The sequence below is a fragment of the Pseudopipra pipra genome, chromosome Z (genome assembly GCF_036250125.1).
Source record: "Pseudopipra pipra isolate bDixPip1 chromosome Z, bDixPip1.hap1, whole genome shotgun sequence".
Taxonomy (NCBI): domain Eukaryota; kingdom Metazoa; phylum Chordata; class Aves; order Passeriformes; family Pipridae; genus Pseudopipra; species Pseudopipra pipra.
The window spans coordinates 58,459,281-58,478,068 of record NC_087581.1 but is presented as its reverse complement, the minus strand read 5'-3'; the positions used below and the strand labels follow the sequence as shown (position 1 = coordinate 58,478,068).

At 33.7% G+C, this 18,788-nt stretch overlaps 1 protein-coding gene across 9 annotated transcripts in view; it reads left to right on the top strand.

Annotated features, from left to right (window-relative positions):
- The window catches only part of CEP120 (centrosomal protein 120), a 67,123-nt gene that overhangs the window by 22,236 nt on the left and 26,099 nt on the right, over positions 1 to 18,788 (top strand). For 6 of the 9 annotated variants that reach the window (XM_064642635.1, XM_064642634.1, XM_064642633.1 and 3 more), the window contains 4 exons: positions 2,658 to 2,780; positions 4,237 to 4,335; positions 14,271 to 14,416; positions 15,107 to 17,364. In XM_064642635.1, coding sequence (XP_064498705.1) covers positions 2,658 to 2,780; positions 4,237 to 4,335; positions 14,271 to 14,416; positions 15,107 to 15,347 — 609 coding nt within the window. In that variant the 3' untranslated portion in view covers positions 15,348 to 17,364. Of the gene's footprint in view, positions 1 to 2,657; positions 2,781 to 4,236; positions 4,336 to 14,270; positions 14,417 to 15,106; positions 17,365 to 18,788 lie in introns of those variants that run through there. The other 3 variants (XM_064642636.1, XM_064642637.1, XM_064642639.1) reach the window with 1 other exon arrangement.

Here is an 18,788-nt window from a genome sequence, read left to right as displayed (position 1 = left end):
CTAATCTAGCTATTCTACTTGAAGTCATTAAATTGAGATGAGCAGTTTCAAACTGCAGACTGCAGTCCTCTTCAAAGTGATAAGTGAATCACTTCTGCATTGTATATGTGGTGTTGGCAGCTACCAGTCTGGACAAGACAGCCAATAGTTCTTCATGCTCAAGCAACCAAATGCCATCAGCTAGTATTCTTCATTCACATTCATTGTTTTGGCTCCCACTGACTCTTTTTTAGCTTCTGCAGGCTCTTTTTTTAAAAAAAATCACAATCACTTTATTTTTCCTATTCAGAACAGACATACAGTCATTAGACAAAAGATCATTTAGCTCAACATTATGTTGCCACAATGGTTGGCTCTAGAGGGCAAGAAATTGGACAGTGAGAATGCAATTTTGGTATATCCAGCAGTGCCATCAAGGGTTATATGAACTCTCAGCCAGAGTCAGCATTTCATATTTACTAGCCATCAATGAAAATATTCTTCATGAACTCATCTTATTCCTTCTAAAAAGTATTTAGTATTGCAACATCCTGTTGCAGTGAGTTCTAAAATTTCACTATGTGTTCACATTTTTTGTTCATTTTTATGTTCATTTTAAGCTCATTACTTAATAATTGTGAAGAATTCTTTAGTGTCTGTGTGACATACTATTCCTGATAGTATAGGTGGCTGTCATATTGTCTCTCTTCCAAACATAAGCCCCACTATGTTTTGTCCTGTTCTGTATGAAGGCCATTCTTTCTGGATGATGCTGGCTGTCTTTCTCTGTGCTGTTCCTGCTATGCTTCAATATGTGGTGGTTGTTACCACATATTCTGCATATGACAGGCTTTTTCTTTTGCTCTGTTAAGGATGGGGTTTTGTTTACTTGCTTTGGAGTTTCAGTCTAGGATCCCTCTCTTTGTGATGTGCAGGAAGTCCCTGTTGTTACCAAACAGGTCTCTTTTTTAAACCTTTTTGGGTGTTTGTTTGTTTTTTAATGTGTGTGGCGGGGGTTGTGTTGTTTGTTTGCTTTTTAGCAAGAAATGTTCTGAAATGAATTTTATTTTATCATTCTAAACAATGTACTTTAACTTATTCCATACCTTTTAAAAGTATTTGTTGATATACTATTTTCACACTTAGACATTTAGAGAACTCTACAATTGAACTTGTTTGGAAGTAAGCCCCTGTATGTGCAAGAGAAGATCCTTGAAGTATCCACCTTGAAGTACATCACTCTTACTTCCTGAATAAGGAAGTCATGCTTCATTTGTATGATTTGTGTGGTTTCCTAACAATCCACAACCTGAGGTCTCATAGGAAATTCAATTTTTGAAAGTGTTTCCAGAACCAAACAAGAAATTAAACATTTTTGTAGAAATTCTAGGGAGACCTGGCATTTTTCATAGCAAAAGAAATTAGTTGCTGTCTTTGTCATCACCATCAAATCTATATGTCTGCTTTAAAAAGAAATAGGTAAAAATGGAGAGGTAATAAACAGCAGTACCTTTTGGTACAATTTGGTTCAGTTGGCTGTTGCGGTTACATGTGAAAAAAAACCTGCAGTGTTTTTGTGTGGCTCCCCATGGAGCATCTTTCCTTTCTTTTGTCCATTCGGTAACAATAATAAATGGAAAAAACAGAGTTTTGGAAGAAAAAAAGATAGGACCCAGTTAGGAGATCCAAAGAATTAAAATATTGATATACTACTAGAACAAGTTGTAGGCTTTGAAACAGAAATTAATTCTCTAAAGCATTTTCACCCAGTATTCTAAACTGCTGGATGCAATTCATGGAAACACTTATATTATCTAGTTGAACATAATACAAGAACAGCATGTGGGATGTTATTCTGTGATGGAATACATCAGTTCTGTGAGGTGCATAAGGTATTTATAGTTGAATAATAAAAGAAGAACAACGTAAGCTACACTTAAAAAACATATTACAAAAAATTCTTAATATTTTTAATATGGTATAGTAAAAAATGCTGTTAAATATTTCACTTGCTTACTTTCTATGTGGCAAGTAACTGTATTGGCATCATTTTTCAAATTACCTATTGTAAGTTGAAAAGCAACGCGCTCTCTTTATAAAAATCTTGAAAATGTGGAAGTACACTGTGAGGGCAGAGGTGCTCAGTATAAAGTCATTAGTCACTGAAGCCTTTCTACTTCAGCCTTTCTTCTAAATCATTTGGTTATACAAAGTATTAGTTGTTTCTTTTTGCAGACATTCCTAAAAAAGTTATGATGGTGAAATTGCGTAAGTAATAAAACTTCATATAGTAGATAACACTGACATTTTTTTTTTTAATGTGTGTAAATCTTAGTAGTTTTGCTTTCTGTATTTCTTCTGCAAGTTGTTTTAGAAATGTGAACAAAAATGTGTATAAATCTCAATCTTCTGTATATGAGGACAGACTTCTTTGGGTTTTTTTTCCAGTACTGAGTAAAGATCCTCTTTAAAATTCTTCCTATTAAAACATTGCTGTGTGCCATCATCAAGAAATCATTAATTATGAATGTGTAGCGTTCAGTGTCTGTTTTATATCAGATAATTGACAGTAGAGATGTTTGTTCCAGGGACTAAGAATTAACTTAAGTTCTGTCATCCAATTATTTGTCTGTGAATAGGGTTTTCTGCTAACTTGCATGTTGTTATCTTTAATGTAGCTTTATGAAGCAGAAAATAAGCATAAAATTTTGGAGAAGGAGTTTCAGCAATACAAAGAACAGCAAAGTAGCAAACCAGAAATCCAGCTACAATCGGAAATAAATCTTCTCACTTTAGAAAAGGTATACTGGAATTTTCTAGTACTTAAAAACTGTCAGAATGGTCCGTTCAGTGATAAGGGGGATGTAGAATAATACTGTGTGATAAACTGGTTAATTTGTCCGTTTCATTTTACTTTTTTCAGTTATTTCTTTGGATTTTAAATATTCAGGCACAAGTAAGGCCAACAGTGGGCATTTATTTCTACAGAGGAAGCAGTAATGTCAGAGGCTAAGGCAGGGGAAAAAAGCCTAACCTATACATTTAAATAATGATTTATGCTGGAGACTCTGAACATTCTGTTTATAAAAGAATAAGGAAAAATGAGCATTTTCTTCTAAAGATTAATTTAGACTGGTATTCCATCATGTGCATTTTTGTAATTAAGTGTTTCTGGAAAGAGATTGTGTTACTTATCAGTGAAATGGAATCACCATCATAAGTTGATTTCTTAAAAACCATACTTGCCTTCAGTAGAGGATAGTTTGATTAAAACCACAGATATGGGCATTTATGCTCAGAGTTTTTGTGCGGTTTGACTCAAATTGTTGACCAAATAAGATGAGAAAAAATTAGGCTAGGCTTCTTGTCGCAAATTACACTGAGTTATATGGCCAGTCTGCATGTTGCTGTATTCTTGAATAACTTCTAATAATGCAAGCAAATTATTCAAAATATATTTTGTCTCTACAGACAGTTTAAACTCTTACCTTTAAATATTTTTAAGTTTCCTATTTTTGTTAGCTTAGTTAAAAAAAAAATCTGTGCTTTAAGATCTTCACAAATTAAGTGGAAATAATTTTTGTCAAATTAAAGGATTGTCAGGCCTATATCACTTCCTCAGATGTTAATTAATAATCTTTCATTTTTTCACATTATGTTCTGTGTGCTTCATAACTTTTTTCATTTGCCTTTTAATACTAAATTTTTTTGCACACAGAATAGAATGCAATTAATTTTTTTGTGTGTGTAACACTTATTAAAGATTTAGGTAGCAAGATCAAAGGTTCACACTAGATACATAGATTTTAAAGAATGGTTTGAACAGATGTGTAATTCAGAGAAAAAATGTAGGACATATCTTCCATCAGCAGGAAAGAAAAAAATCCACACACCTTTTAAGGGTGAGATTTATTCTGTTAAATTAATGTTTATAATCTTACTTCGAATAAAAAAGGGATGAGGGGATGGCTAATTTGAGAATCTTAAATTTAAAGGTTACATCAGCAGATTTAGTGCTAAAAGTAATCTTTCTTTTCTTTGTATAGACGGCCATCCAATAAAAATAAGGTTATATTTTAAACAAGAAAATGTTCGTGTGCCATAATATTTATGTTATATTGTATAACAGCTTTAGATGATGTTGTATATTACACTACATAAACACTTTTCTTAAACCAGACCCTTTGTATATATACATCTTTCAGTGATTGTTACTGCTGTTATTGCTTCAGCTGATATGATTTTAATTGCTTTCAGGTTGAACTTGAAAGAAAGTTAGAGTCAGCTACCAAGTCAAAGCTCCACTACAAACAGCAATGGACAAGGGCTTTGAAAGAACTTGCAAGGTTAAAACAGGTACGCAGATTTTCTTTGGTCATATGAGACAACCAAGTTAATGTGATGTTGGAAGCTACTAGGATTACTGCTAACTGCTGGCAGTTTTCGTTTTATTAGTGTTTGTCTTCGCAAAGTAAAACTCTGAGCTATGCATGAACAGCAAAAGTGGTTTATGTTTGACACTGAACAACTCAGGAAAGACCAAGGCTCACACCTGCAAAGAAAGTTGACATAGTTAAAAGCAGGTGTGTAAAAAAAAAAAAAAAAAAGTTTAATTTAATTCCAAATAATACTGAATCAGCAGCTCCAGAGAAAATATTTTGCTACTATCCCAACCAACTTGGTCAATTACAGTCCTAACTGTTCTATATTTTAATTGTATAATGAATGAAGGGTAAAGACAAGAAAGAAATCTTCACTTTTAGAAACAAGGGTTTAAGGTTTGATGAATACTGTAAAATGAAGTAAATTTAGAGGAAATTTAAATTGGAAGTGAAATTTTCCTCTGTATTTGGAATTCCTAATCTCATAATAACATGGCATACTATTTTACTTGCTATGTTTTAACAGAGTTCTCGTGTGTCTATGTGTGTCTATATAATCACACACATATGACCTAAAGTCACTTCATTCAAACTTGCATTAGTAACAGCTTCATCCTTGCTGAATCCATATTGTATCTCCATGTTGTTTTTTGTCATCAGCTGTCTTTCTTGAATTAAACAATAATTAAACAATATACTAAAGAATGGCAAGAATTTCCATTGGCCTTGACAAACAAATTAGAATATAATTAATCTCAGTTGCTGAACAAACCTTGGCATGGACATAAAGCTTCAGAATTCAAGTTTTGTAAAAAGTTTTTATTACCTGTATTCACGCCTAATTCTGGGTGCTGAGGATCAGTGTTGAGTTTTTCAAGGATTATAGTGCCTACTTCATTCCTACTGGTAGAATATTCAGGTTTTGGAGAGTAAGAGGTCAATCCCACGCTCTCCTTATTTATTATTTCTTTTAATTTGTATTTTTCTTTGAAGAGAGCAAATATAGACTGTAATCACTGATATTAAGTAAAAACTCATCTTTATTTGCCATCTTCAAATTGCTCCTTTTTTGCCCAGTGATAAAAGGAGTTACAAATTTTTATCTCTGATTTCTGAAACATTTATGATTTGAGAAGATGATAGGAGGAAGAATATAAGTCTTATTTCTCTGATTAAGATTTCTTCAGCAGTCATGAAATGTCCAGGCTATTTTTTTCTTGTCATGTTTTAAAATTCCTGTAGAATAGAAGAGAAGATTGTTGCTTGCCACATTAAAAACAGTGTGTATCCCTATCAGGTTCTTATTACAAATTTCATCACCATAGGCCTGATGATCTGAATTTATTAGCATATGTTGATGGTTTCAACTGACCCTCTTGCTGAAAGTCTGAACCATAAAATAAGTTGGCAGGTACAGTGAATTATGCTACCTAAAACTTTTCTGCGACAGAACAAACCCTTTCAAAGTAGTTTCTTGTGGTTTTTATAATCCTGTGCTTCATCTTATGCTTGGTCTATTGATAAAGAATTTAAGTGACTTTAAAGAGCCAAATAAAAGTTGAAGCCCATCTGATCAAAAACCATTTACCATGTTTTAAATATAAATTTGGAAACTCTTGCTTAAGGAATTCTAGATTTGCTTTAGTTCCAATGAATTTTGCAATTGTGCATAATTTGACCAATTTCTTGTTTAAATTGGATTAGTACCATGTTAATTTTGCATTGCCTCTGGTGAATAGCCACAGGGTTGTAATCTGTGCCAGTAATTTGTCACACCAAAGCTCTCTAGAGAACTATACAAAACATTTGTGTAGTGAGGATTAGACGCTGAAAGCCATATCTTAGATTGTTAATAAATGTTAATGACAAAACCCAGCTGGTAAGTCTTGGAAATGAGATCTAATGCTTTGTGCCCATTGCCAAAAAAATGTTTAAACAGAGATTTCCATTACTCAAAGGTGACCTGGTGCAGTCAATTTGTGAATTAAAGAAGCATAATCTACAGGCTAAGCATTTAGTAAAATGCTCTTCTGATTTGCAACCATAAAAGTCAATGTTTCCTTAATTAAAAAGTTTTCTTTTACTTTGGAACTAGTTCTTAGCACACATCTGGGATAGTTTCATATTTTACAGAATGTGAGATACGCAGCACATAACTTAAAAAATATGGGACTGTTAATAGAATATGATCTAAACTTCTCCATTTGTAGGATTTTGAATGATAAACACAGTGCCAGTGTTATTGAAGTACGTGAAGGCAGATATATATATATTCTACTTACCTGTGCTAAAAAAAATACAGAAGTCAGTTGAATTTTAACACAATTTGTAAAGCTGAGTGACAATAGACTTCACCCAGTTTACTTTTCTTCCCTCTTTGTTACTTAGGGCAAGTCTTCATTTCTTATACCCTGCTCAGCTTTAGGGAGACAAAAATGTCAACAATCAGTTACACATCTGTACACCCAGGTAGATTTTATTGTTTCTGGAGGTTTCAAAAACTGTCCTTTGAGGCTTGCCTACTGGGCAATCTCAATACTACACAAATAAGACTTCCATATTTTTTTTTATGGATGTTAGCATTATTTCTGAGAGGAATCAAACTATATACAGAAAATTGCATACATGTTTATAGAGATCTTAGGTGCTAAAGTCAGTACTTGTCTGAGTGTAAGAAAAATTGTATCAAAACAAAAATAAAAACTGGCAGAAATATCACTTTTAGCGGTTGATAATCTCAGTCATATTTAATCGAAGTAGCCAAAATCTCGAAATGTACATGCATTCAGTGTTCCATGAGAAATATTTTTGTAAGTCTTCTAATGTGTTTGTGCCCTACAGAGCTGTTAGAATCAGCACTGATGCATTCGTTTAATACAGCATAGAACATATTGGCTGGCTGACAATTCACTCTGTCTTGTCTAGTATCTTACTTATCCATTCAGTAATTAATTTGATTAATTTGTAAGTAATTTAGCCAAGGACAGGATGTAAATCTTTGTTTAAAAAAAATAATTCACATTAAAAAAAAAAAGAGAAGAAAAGAAAAAAAAACCACAACACACCATTTGGAAATCCAAATCTTGGTTAAAAACTGTGTCTTGAAACCATCCAGGCCCTCCTACTGACTTGTCAGCTCTGGGTTATTTTCAGAAAACTTTACTTGAGTTCTTTAGCTTCAATCGTAAGTTTTTCCCACAGACTTGCATGGTATGTATGAGTGGGAGAGTGAATAGTGGCTGCTATTTAGCCATTGTTTAGTCTAGTGTATGTATGTTTACATCTCCCTTTTGGATTTATAGGCAGCTATGGCAAAATAAAGATTGTGCTTCCTTGATTGAAGAGCCTCTTAACGAAAGCACCTGGTGGCATACAGGGATTCTTTTATGATCTGATTATAATTGAAATTTTGAGGTTTTTTTTATTGTTGATTATTTTTTATTTAATGCTGATATGTCTGTAGTATCATGAGTTTCAAAACATGATGAAGGTTTCCACCATGCAAGCTTCTAAAACAGTATTCCATTTCTCAAGCACTACATTAGAGATGAAAACTAATGAAGAAAAGTAGTAAAACCTTCAAGTAAGTTATTTGATAACTCACATGCGGCTTTGTTTGGTTTGGATTTGTTTTGTTTGTGGAGATCTATAAGGAGGACAGCAAACATAAAATTAATAAGCGAAAGGAATATTGGTGATAATTCTTACTGAAGGAGGCAGGGGCAGTAAAGAAAAGAAAAAGAGCAAAAAGAATAGCAGGACTAGCAGTGCTGAGAAAGTGTTGGAGAGGAAAGTAGCTGGGCCAACTAATACGTTCTGCAAAGATAATTTTCAGAGTAATTTGCACATGATACTTTTGTTTCATCTGTGGCTGCCTTACTGTGGGATAGTGGCTGATGATTATTAGGTGGTGATGCAAGTGTAAAGTATTTCCAAGTGTTCTGAGTTCCTGCTGAGTTTATCTTCTATTCACAAAGTTGCCTTTAGTCCAGCAGCTGATGATTCCGGAGTGTTCCCTTAGGTGAAATGTAAAAACACGAAATTCTAAATGTTTAAAATCAAAAATTCTAATACCTCTTACTGAGTTTTAAAACAGCCTGACTGCCTAGAATAAGCAGTTGGGAATAAGTCTGAAGTGTTCCTTATGTTGGGATATATTATAGGATGAAAGTTTGTCAGAAAGTCTTGACTAAGAATTTTAAGCATGTATAAACTTGTGTGCACTGAGGTATACTTAAAAAATACTTCGTATTCAATTATAACTTAGTTTTCAGTATACACAGAATAAAATGATGTTTTAGAGGGGTTTAGAAATGCTGGACTTTAGCTTTATTTGTACTATAAATGTGCAGAAATGTTTTGTGAACATTGTTTATTCACTTTGGAAGATCTCACAATAAATTCTGCTACATTTCAAATGCTACTATGCAGTAGAGTTCTGCTTGTTCTAGGGTTTAAAAAAAGTGTTTGTTGCTCAGTGGATTGTTACATCGTCATGGAAAAAAGTGGATTTAATACCTGAATGTCTCTGAAGTGACACCAGTTTCATCACTGAGATGAATAAAAAATCCTTCCTTTTCTCTCATTGTAACTAAAAGCAGTCTTTTTATGGTCCCTCAAGATATCATAGCAAAGTTCTATATAAATGAATTCAAAATCAGCATGGTTCCCTTCTTATCAAACAACTGATTTAAATTCTTTGCTATCTTCTGGTATTGATGTATTATTAGGAAATGTGTTTCTTTTACTCTGTTGTGAATGGTAGACGTAGAGCAAGTTTTCTGTTATGCACTCTACAAATTGTTATGACAGACTTTTTAAAGGAGTCAAAGACTAATGTTGGGAAAGACATTTGAAAATCAGAAAGCATGAAGTGTGTAATGTAAATTACGCACAGGATCCGTCATAAATGAATCTGCAAAATCCTTTCTCACTTGTTTTAGTGTCTTTTTTTCCAAGTCAGGCTGTCTCAAACTGAAAGGTAGGGAAATCTTGCTTCAGAAAATGTTGATTTTTATTTTTTTAATTTAATATTACTGTGCTTAAATGTCACTGTTCAGGGTCACAGCATGGCATGCCTCTGAAATTCCTGACTTTCACTGACTAGAATTAATCTTGACTTTTCCCTCAATACCCCAAATATTTGTCATGTTTACATCACAATTGTATTAGTAATCAAATTAAATTTCAAATCGCATTTGTCTGAAAGGAATTCCTACCCAAAATTAGCTTGGAGACAAAATGTACTGATAAGTATTTTTCTCCTCTACGGAGAAAAGTAGGATTTAGCACATGCTACATTAAATCTTACTTTCTTTTACAAATTTAAGAATATTATCCTGAGCAAAGAGCATTCTCACTAGTCTCACTGGTTTTGGTTGGTTTTTTGTTTGTTGGATTTTCATAATAGACCTTTTTCCCAGAGAAAAATATCAAAAGGAACAGAACTGAACAAAGCGTTCTGCAGAAGAGACTTGCTTTTCCTTCATCTCTTTGGCTTCTGCATCATTCTCTTTTGTCCTTTTCTTGATTTAATTAAATATGATTTAAGGCATTAATAAAAAAAAATTATGGTTCTGAAATGAACTCAAACAGTGAGGGCATAAAGGTCCAAATTATTGAATGAGATCCCTTTCGGTCAATATGAAAGCATTATCTTGTCTTCTTTCTGTTCTGATTGAGCTTAAGACATTGTTCTATTAACCTTAAGTGTATGTACTTCTTCTGACATATATTTCTCCTCTGAGCTTGTTTAAAATGCCTTTTTTGCTCTCAGATTGTCATTGTGAGCATGTTGCTGAACAGCAGAAACTTATGGATTGTTGAACTTTCCTGCCTCAAATAGTAACATAGCAGCTTGTCATGGAACTTTTAATCCCGCATGCTTCTTATGGCCAGTGTGCAGTTATGCCTTTCCTCTCAAGTGCAGCTGTGAGGATACTTTCAAAATCTTTGCTTTTAGACCTGAATAATATACTCCACAGACTGAAGTGCTGGATTAGAAGGCTTCTACTCAATGTAGTCACAGCTATGTGAGGATTTGTGTATACGTGAAAGTACTGCTGTCCTAGTAGCAAGTGCTAGTCTGTTTTGCCTTAGTTTCACAGTATTTAGTTTTCAAGTGATTTTTGCCTAACATACCCTCAAAAAAATTCTCATATACAATTATTGAGATGCACAAATTTGACAGACTTAGATTAATACCCCAGCTTCCTGTGACAGTAGCCCTAGTTTGAGATGGGACAATGAGGGCATGAGTGAACTGAATTGCAGAATGAGGAGTTTTCTAAAGTTAATCGTTTTCTCACCATCTGCAAAAATATATTGGACTGAAGATAATCATATTACAAATCAGCATAGATTAAAAGGCTAGAAGAAGAGATAATGACAATTAGAAGTCCTCTGATGCATCAAAGTTAGGTTCTGGACATCACCTAAGAGGAAGATATCAGCCTCATCTTCCACAGTAACAAGATGGGTTTTGTACAGATGAGGCAGTTTGCTTGTAAATAGCATTCTTATATAACTTATTGAGTGGCCTCTAAGACTCTTCCCACTGTTAGATAATATCAACAGGAAAACTAGGATGTACTAGACAAATTAATTTCAAAACCAGCACTTGGACATGCAGGGTGTACTGCATCTACTACAGGGATATGTGTGTTAAGTTTCTTTAGACTTGGTGTGTAATCAGCAGAAGTAGCTCATCCTGTAAGGACAGATAAGTAGAAATTTCCAGATTTGTTTTATATGTACAGGGCAACCACTCCTCCCCTGAGATTAAATAGAATTTTACAAAGGAGATTTAACATGCTCAAGATTTTAGGTCTCATGTTTGCATTAAGGGTTTTTTTCTGAAACAGCAGTATTTTAATTTGCTTAATTTTGAAAAGGATTTAGCTTAGTAGATCAAACTGGGGACACCAAGTATTGTGATTGATGGTCTCAAAAATAAGTAAATATTAGCCTATCCTCATACTTCTAGATTCTGGATAATTGAGATAATCAGATTTGCTGTCAATCTATTTACTTATTCTGTAACTGAAGTCGTACTGGTTTTATACCAACCTGTTTGAGGCTAGATCATGCTCAGCATTTTGTCTTCCTACCTGCATTTAGCAAAATAAACAACTCAAAGTAAGTCCAACTATCAAAATAGTTAAAATAATTCCATTCCTCCTTGTAACCTGTTTATTTCATTCTTCCTCATAACCTGTTTTATACTTGAAGTCTGGGTTTACTGTCTGGATGCTGTTGCCTTATCTGTATTTGGAGACCAGAGAATACCATTGTGATATTTGCTGTGACTTCAGGGAAAAAAAAAATAAAAACAAACACTCTCTATCTCTTCTTTCTAAATCCTTGAACAGCATTTCTGTAGCATTTTTTTGAAACGTTAAATTCAGAACATTCTGTGATCAAGAAGCTCCTAACATGTTTAAGTATATTGCATAAGTGATTAATTTGCACTCAATAACTTAAATTATGTCTCTAATTGGACTATACCTAGTTTTGAGTTTCAGCCAGTGCTTTTTGTTGGGTGGAAAAAACCCAGCTAATGAACTGATGTGAAATATCGGTCAGCAGTAGATGGACAAGATCTAGAAGCCCACCTTGGATATCTTTGAATGCCCTCCAGCTGCCCTCAGTCAGTTACTGAAGTACATCATGAGCCACCAGTTGCATTCAGGCTATCATGTTTAACAGACATAAGTGAATGTGTTCTTGACTTATCTGCTTCCTTTTCAAACCAACTGATAATATCACACTCTTCCACATCCAGTTTTTCCCCACTGAATAACTTTGTATCAGCCGTAAACTGTTCCAGAGTGATTTTCTCATTTACAAGTATATTGAAGAGTAGTGTCTTGTGTAGTCCACTGTTACATTCTTGCTCTTGTGGAAATGATCAATTGCTATCCTTTCTCTGGTGTTCTAAACCCTGAGTAACCTGTGTTTTTGTGTTTTGATGAAGGTGGTTTATTTGATGTGGTGTTTGGTTCGGTTTTTTAAGATTAGTTGGAAGAGTGACTTTTCTACAGAAGCTGGATTTGTTCTTTCTGGTAAACCCATACATCTTGTTTGTTTTGGTTTCAGTTATGGTTTGAGTGGAAGTAAGGTCTGATGGTAGTTCTTGGGTATTCCTAAAGACTCTGTTTAAAGAAAGAATAAAATGAAAAATGGGGAAATAGTTATTGCTGTGATGTCAATACCAGTTTTGGTGATGGATTAAGACTAACCTCCAGTTAGCCTTGCAACTTTTTCTTTGAATTTCATTATATTCTTGAAAATTCTTGGATAAATATCAGCTGTCTATAGTGACTTTTTAATATTTGCTATATGTGTTTGTAGATTCCTGTTCTAAAACCTATTCTACTTCAGTCTGAGACTATTATTCAAACCTGTCTGACATTAAAAAGGGTGTCTCTCACATGGGAATGTTCTTCTGTAATGAATTCTTGATGTAGAAGGAAAGACTATGGCTTTATCTTCACCAAATATTTTTAAGCTTCAATCATCGGTCCGCTGTAGACTCTTTGGGAGCATTCCTGCTTCTGGTTTTATTAGTAGTATGTAACCCTTTAACAAATTGTTCTTCAAGCTTTATGATCTGTCTCACTGTAGTTCTAACATTTAATTTGGCTGGCTAATGTATTGAACTTAGTATAAAAATATTTTGTGTTTACATACATGCTATGACTTCTGGTCAAGTACTTCTCAATTGCATTGTCTGTTCACATTAACAATTAGAGTCTTTGTTTATACCAATTCCTTGTGAAATTCAGATTATCCTGCTAATTATTGATCATCAACAGGGAATGCTTAAACTGCTGGCAACTGAGATTCAGGAAACTACCCTACTAAAGTCTTCCAAATAGGTTGACTATATAAAGAATATGCTCATACCTATCAACCAAAAAATCATCTTTTTTTTATCCCCATAGGAAATATAAGACTGATTTTATTAACAATCAAATATTTCTTATGAAGGCAATGTCAGAATTACAGAAGTAGACTTGCACTTCACCATATGCTTAGATCCAGGATGTTTTTATAACCTGCTGTAATACTTCTTAACTACCTCAGGTCTTCTGTCTTATTCAGAATGTGAGACTGACTGTATTGACTTAGTGCACAAGGTCGTGTGGAAAGTAGCTGGGAGGAAAACAAGTAGAGAGAGCACCATATTTCTCATTAAGACACTATTGTCGTGAGATGGCAGTGGGCTCAAACCTTACTTTTGTTACAGTGTGTGTGAAGAGCTTGAAAAAATAGAGGCAAGTAAACTTTTAGAATGGATAGATTGGTTGGATTAAAACCACAAAATAAGTTATGTAAAATTTCACATAGTGCTATGCAAACATAAAAGGACATCTTGCCAGAATTTTGTTTCCAAAGCTTATTTTTTAAGCGCACATTGCAATTTCAAAAAGTAGTTCTTGAAGCTTTGATACTAGGTACTATGGGGCTGATGATGGAAGTTTCCTGCAGCTATTTAGCTTTTACTTTCTCAAAAATATTTATTATTTAAAATACCATGTAGCCAAGAGGTAAATCTCAGTAGCTTGAGCAGTTCCAGAAGTGCGAGTTTTATGTTTACCAACTTAAGCCAGAGTTAGTAAAAAGGTTTGTTAACATTTTTGCTATTTTGTTAATGGGAAGATGTCTGTGACTGTGCTTCAGCTGATCCAGCTAGGACAGGTTCACTGTGATTGTGATAGTCACTGGACTTATCTGGTGATATCTGTAATGCAATAAGACATTCTGTTAACTCCTACATTTCTAATACTCCAGGAGACTTAATTGTCATGATTTGATTCCTAAACTTTTGCTCTGTCACTATGATTAGCACTTTTACATTGAATCACATGTTCAACTGAGTTATGTCTTCACCCCTTCCCGTATAAGCGTGAACAAGAAAATGCAATGGCTCATCTTAAAAAGCAGCAGCAAGAGCTGGAGCACATGAGGCTGCGCTATTTGGCAGCGGAAGAAAAAGAGCTGGGGAAAACAGACCGACAGGAGCTGGAGGATATCAGAAATGAACTTAACAGGTATGAAAGTATTTGTAAGATTCTTCCACATCGGCCCATTCCCTGCTTTTTTCTTGCTGTCAGCCTAAAATTAGGGAAAGTTCAATTAAATCAGGATTATAACTGACTGTCAGTCCAGTGAAAGAACACAGTTTAGTGTCCCTTAGGTAAAGATTACACATTTATAAAATGCAACAGTACTGCAGTATAGCAAAATCTATGTTTAAGGCCACTGTACCTGGTTTTTATGTTGTGGTCATAGTTTTACAGCACCAGGCTTTTTTCTACTTTAATCTTTCAGTTCTAAGTATTAACTGCTGTGTTAAGAAAAGAACAAGACATGTACTGTTCTTATTTTGAATACATTCAAATTCTAGATCTATCTGATGTTGTCCTCCAAAAACTGTTTGCACTAGTTTTGTTTGTTGAACCCTTTTAATTTGAGTACAGTTTGCATAAAGTAGAAGCTTTGATAACAAGTATCAGTTACATATGCATATAGAAAAAGTTTTCTTAGATTTTAAGTATTATATTGAAATTTCTTTTTCTTTGAGTTTTTTTCCCTAGAGAGAGAGAATAATTTGTTACATTTACAGATTTCTTTATTTTACTAAGTACTTCAGTAGATAAACTAAAGACTTAATATGAAGATAAAGAGAGCGGATTTTAATATGTCTCATTGTCTGATTCTTTCTATTTTATCAACATCAGGCTAAAGCAACAAGAAGAAGAGAGAAAGCAATTGCAAGATGCTAAAGATAATTCTGCTGGTAGAGTGGATGGTCTTCATTGTAGAAAACTAAATGAGAACATGGATGATTACCTCTCTCGTCTGATAGAAGAGAGGGATACCCTGTTGAGAACAGGAGTCTATAACCATGAAGATCATATTGTAAGTGAACTTGATCGTCAAATCAGAGAAGCTATTGCAAAAAGGAACATCACTATTTAAAAGCATACAAGAAGCTGTTAAAAAGAGCCAAAATCTGAATAGAGTGATTTCTCTAAACCCATACGACTTTGCAAAATATGTGATGTCATGCTTTGTTTTGCACACTGTAGCCAGCTCTCTTTGAAGTCAGTGTAAATATTTGCAACATGTCAAGTTAAGCACAGTTGTAAGTTTTATGGTGGCAATGACTGGTTTATAATGTTTTTGTACTCATATGTATGTATATATATGTGTGTGTGTAAATATATTTATCTTGTGTACTTTCTTCTGAAGTGTTTACTACCTCTTTTTGCATAACCCTGACTAGGTTTATTTGTAATATTTTTAATATTCATTCTAAGAGGTTTTTGGTCAATGTTGTCGTTATTTCTTTCAATTTTTAAAAATATCTCTTCAGTTGTACTAGGCAAAAGTGACATCAGCTGCTTTTCCTGACAAAGCTCTTAATTCTGAACTGAATTGCAGCATTGACCAAATGTAACCTTTTTTTACTAAATGACAAGGTAATCAATTTTGGATTCTCTAACTGTAGTTAACACAACTAAGTTCTGTAGTAAAGAAGAGACAAGGTTTTGAGTGTGTATGTGTGAGGGGGAATCAAACCTTATGGAACTCAAGCTGAACCAGTTATTAACTAGCCTGATTGTACAGGTAAAATCCCTTGGTTGCCCTGGGAGTTTTGCACATGGAGCAGTAAGGGTGAATCCAGGGTGAACCCAGGAGAGTAAAGACTGTATTCAGGAGTGTATATGCATTCTTACATTGATCCTTAATGATGAAAATTAATTGAAGCAACAATTCAGTGAATTTATACGCTTTAAATCCTGAACACAAACATAAAAAGCTCTTGGTTTAAGTAAAGCTGTTTTTTTCAATCAAGATGTAACCACTTTGAAGTTACTTAACATGTATTTCAAAGCATGTTATCTCATTACCACTTAAATTGTAAATAAAACTTTGTTTGATTGTGGAAGTATGAACAGGGTGCAGAACAGAAATCCACAATTAATGTTAGTTTGCGCATAATCACAATTGAAAAAGTTTTGGTTTCCAGCCTTCATTCTGTTTCTGTCATATTTGTGGGGATCTACCTGACATTAACTTACAACACTGTCCTTTCAATAGGCGTTTTTGTCTGTCCTGTACTCACAAGTGTTTCCATTTGAATGTCAAGTACAAAAATTGTCTTAGGATTTGTAACTTTTAAAGTGAACAAAGATACCAATGAAAAAATTATTGGTTTGGGTTTTTTACATAAAATCAGTGAAGTTTCATAGACATGGTTGAATACATTTGACCTTCCTGTTTTGTATTAATTATAAATTGTATTAATTTGTATTAATTATAGAAGTTATAATTAATACAAAATATACAAATTAATTTTGTATTAATAATAAAATGGGGGGAGGGGTGTATCTTATCTGGCTTTACCTCTAAATGCATTGGTTTTCCTCCTCTTTACCATGGATGTATCTCCTGTTTAAATAAACTATTAATTTAGACTCTTTAGAAAAGTTAAAAACAAGCTGTAAAAAAACATGGAGATCATATTAACTGAGGAATACTTGAATACTTATCAATACCAGACTTTGTAAGAAATGCTTTTGTAATACTTTGCACACTTTACTGTATTTTTCAAAGTAGTGTACTTAAAGAGATCCCTCTCCACTAGCAAAGAAAATATCACCTCCTTAAATCCCATAGAGATCCACGAAATATAATTTTACAATATTTTTTTCATCATGGCTGTGTCATATCACTGATGCATGATTATATGTAATTACTGTAAATTACCCAGGAAGCTTCTATCTTGACAGAAAAACTTGTTTGTGCTGTTTTTCTTCAAATGCTTGCGCACTTGTGTAGTTACTTTTCCAAACACTGGAGGGTGCCTGAGACTTAAATATTACAAAGACAGTGTTGACTAAATTTCATAGCTGGTCAATTTTTTTGGACTGGTGTTCTATGACATTTCAGGTGTATTATTTTATTAAATAAAATTTGATTTTTAAGTATATATTAAGGACTTTGTATTTATTTTTTAACTATGTATTTGAATGAAAAATTTTATTTACTATTTCCAATAATATGACAGTCTTTAGTGCTTGAATCCATAAAATAATGAAGCTGGTAATCAAAGTTAATTTCACCTCTGTGTTGTGTAAAAAAAAAAAAAAAAGTCATGTTGCTGTTGGTTTTAAAAAGGAAGTTGGGTGAGTTTTCTCTCTAGTAAATCAAAGTTTTGTGTAAAAATAAATCATAGAATACTTATTTTTGAAAATCATTTATAAATCTTATAATTTGAGCTATTTGGGTCCACTTAGCCATATGAAAGATCAATGTGTAAAGCATGAGTTTTGTGATTATTAAAAAAACTTACTTAGCATAAAATTTATTTAACATTTTCATTTTGTTATAATGTCCTTACTCTTAGTGTTCATTGTTTGTGTTAGAATGTGGAAATGTATTAGAGTGAGGATATTCTAACCTTGAATTTCAATTTAATTTTTCCAGCACAATTTGTCTATGTGCTTTAGACTGAAGTACTCCACATATAAGATACATATTTGTAGTAGATATGGATCATATGAACTCAATATTACTCTTCTTTAAAGAAAATTTTTATGTTGGGTTCCATTTGCTTTTTTATATCTCAAAGCCATTTTAAAGGTTATAGTTATTCAGTGGAGAGACCAAATACCATTTTAAAATATCTTAAGATTTTTATCTTAATCTCTCTTCTTTGCAAAAGAAATGTCATTTGAAACAGATGCATGAGATAAGGAACTCAATTTACCCAGCATAAAAAAACTGCTGGAAATGAGACCTGTGTTTACAGGTTCAGTCCTGGTTCCATACACTGGAGAAAATGTGGCGGGAAGAGGAGCAGCAGATAGACCCTCCTGGAATTCTGGCAAACTCCTATTGATATTATTGTGCCCAGATTTCACTAGGGAAGTTGATAGAATTATTTCAATACAAGTACTCTTACCAGTATGTTTCTGTGAACCCAAATGGGAGAGTGGGGAAGTGGGGTGGCTGTTATGTGTCAATTCCACATCAAATCATTTCCAGCCTTCATCTGCCTTAGGATTTGGGCCCAGAACTCGCAGTTCACTTGGAATAAAGAAACTTTGGATTGGACAAATACAGGATATAATCAACCTTTCAGAGGAAAAGCATTAGTCCACCTGAAAGTGAGGACATTTAGAAATAATGTTGTTTTTTCCTGATAATCTTCAGACAGAGGATCCCCTCCTGAGTTGATATGTGCTAATTTTTCTGCCAGTGCTGGGGATTTGCTATTACTATCTTTGCTACCAAAGAATTGCCTCAAATTACTTTTTACAGGTTTAAATGTAAGGCAGGAAGCCCTGGATATAGTCTGATATGGAGTATTAGCTGAGATTTTGAGAACTCTTGAAACAGACCTTTTTCCCT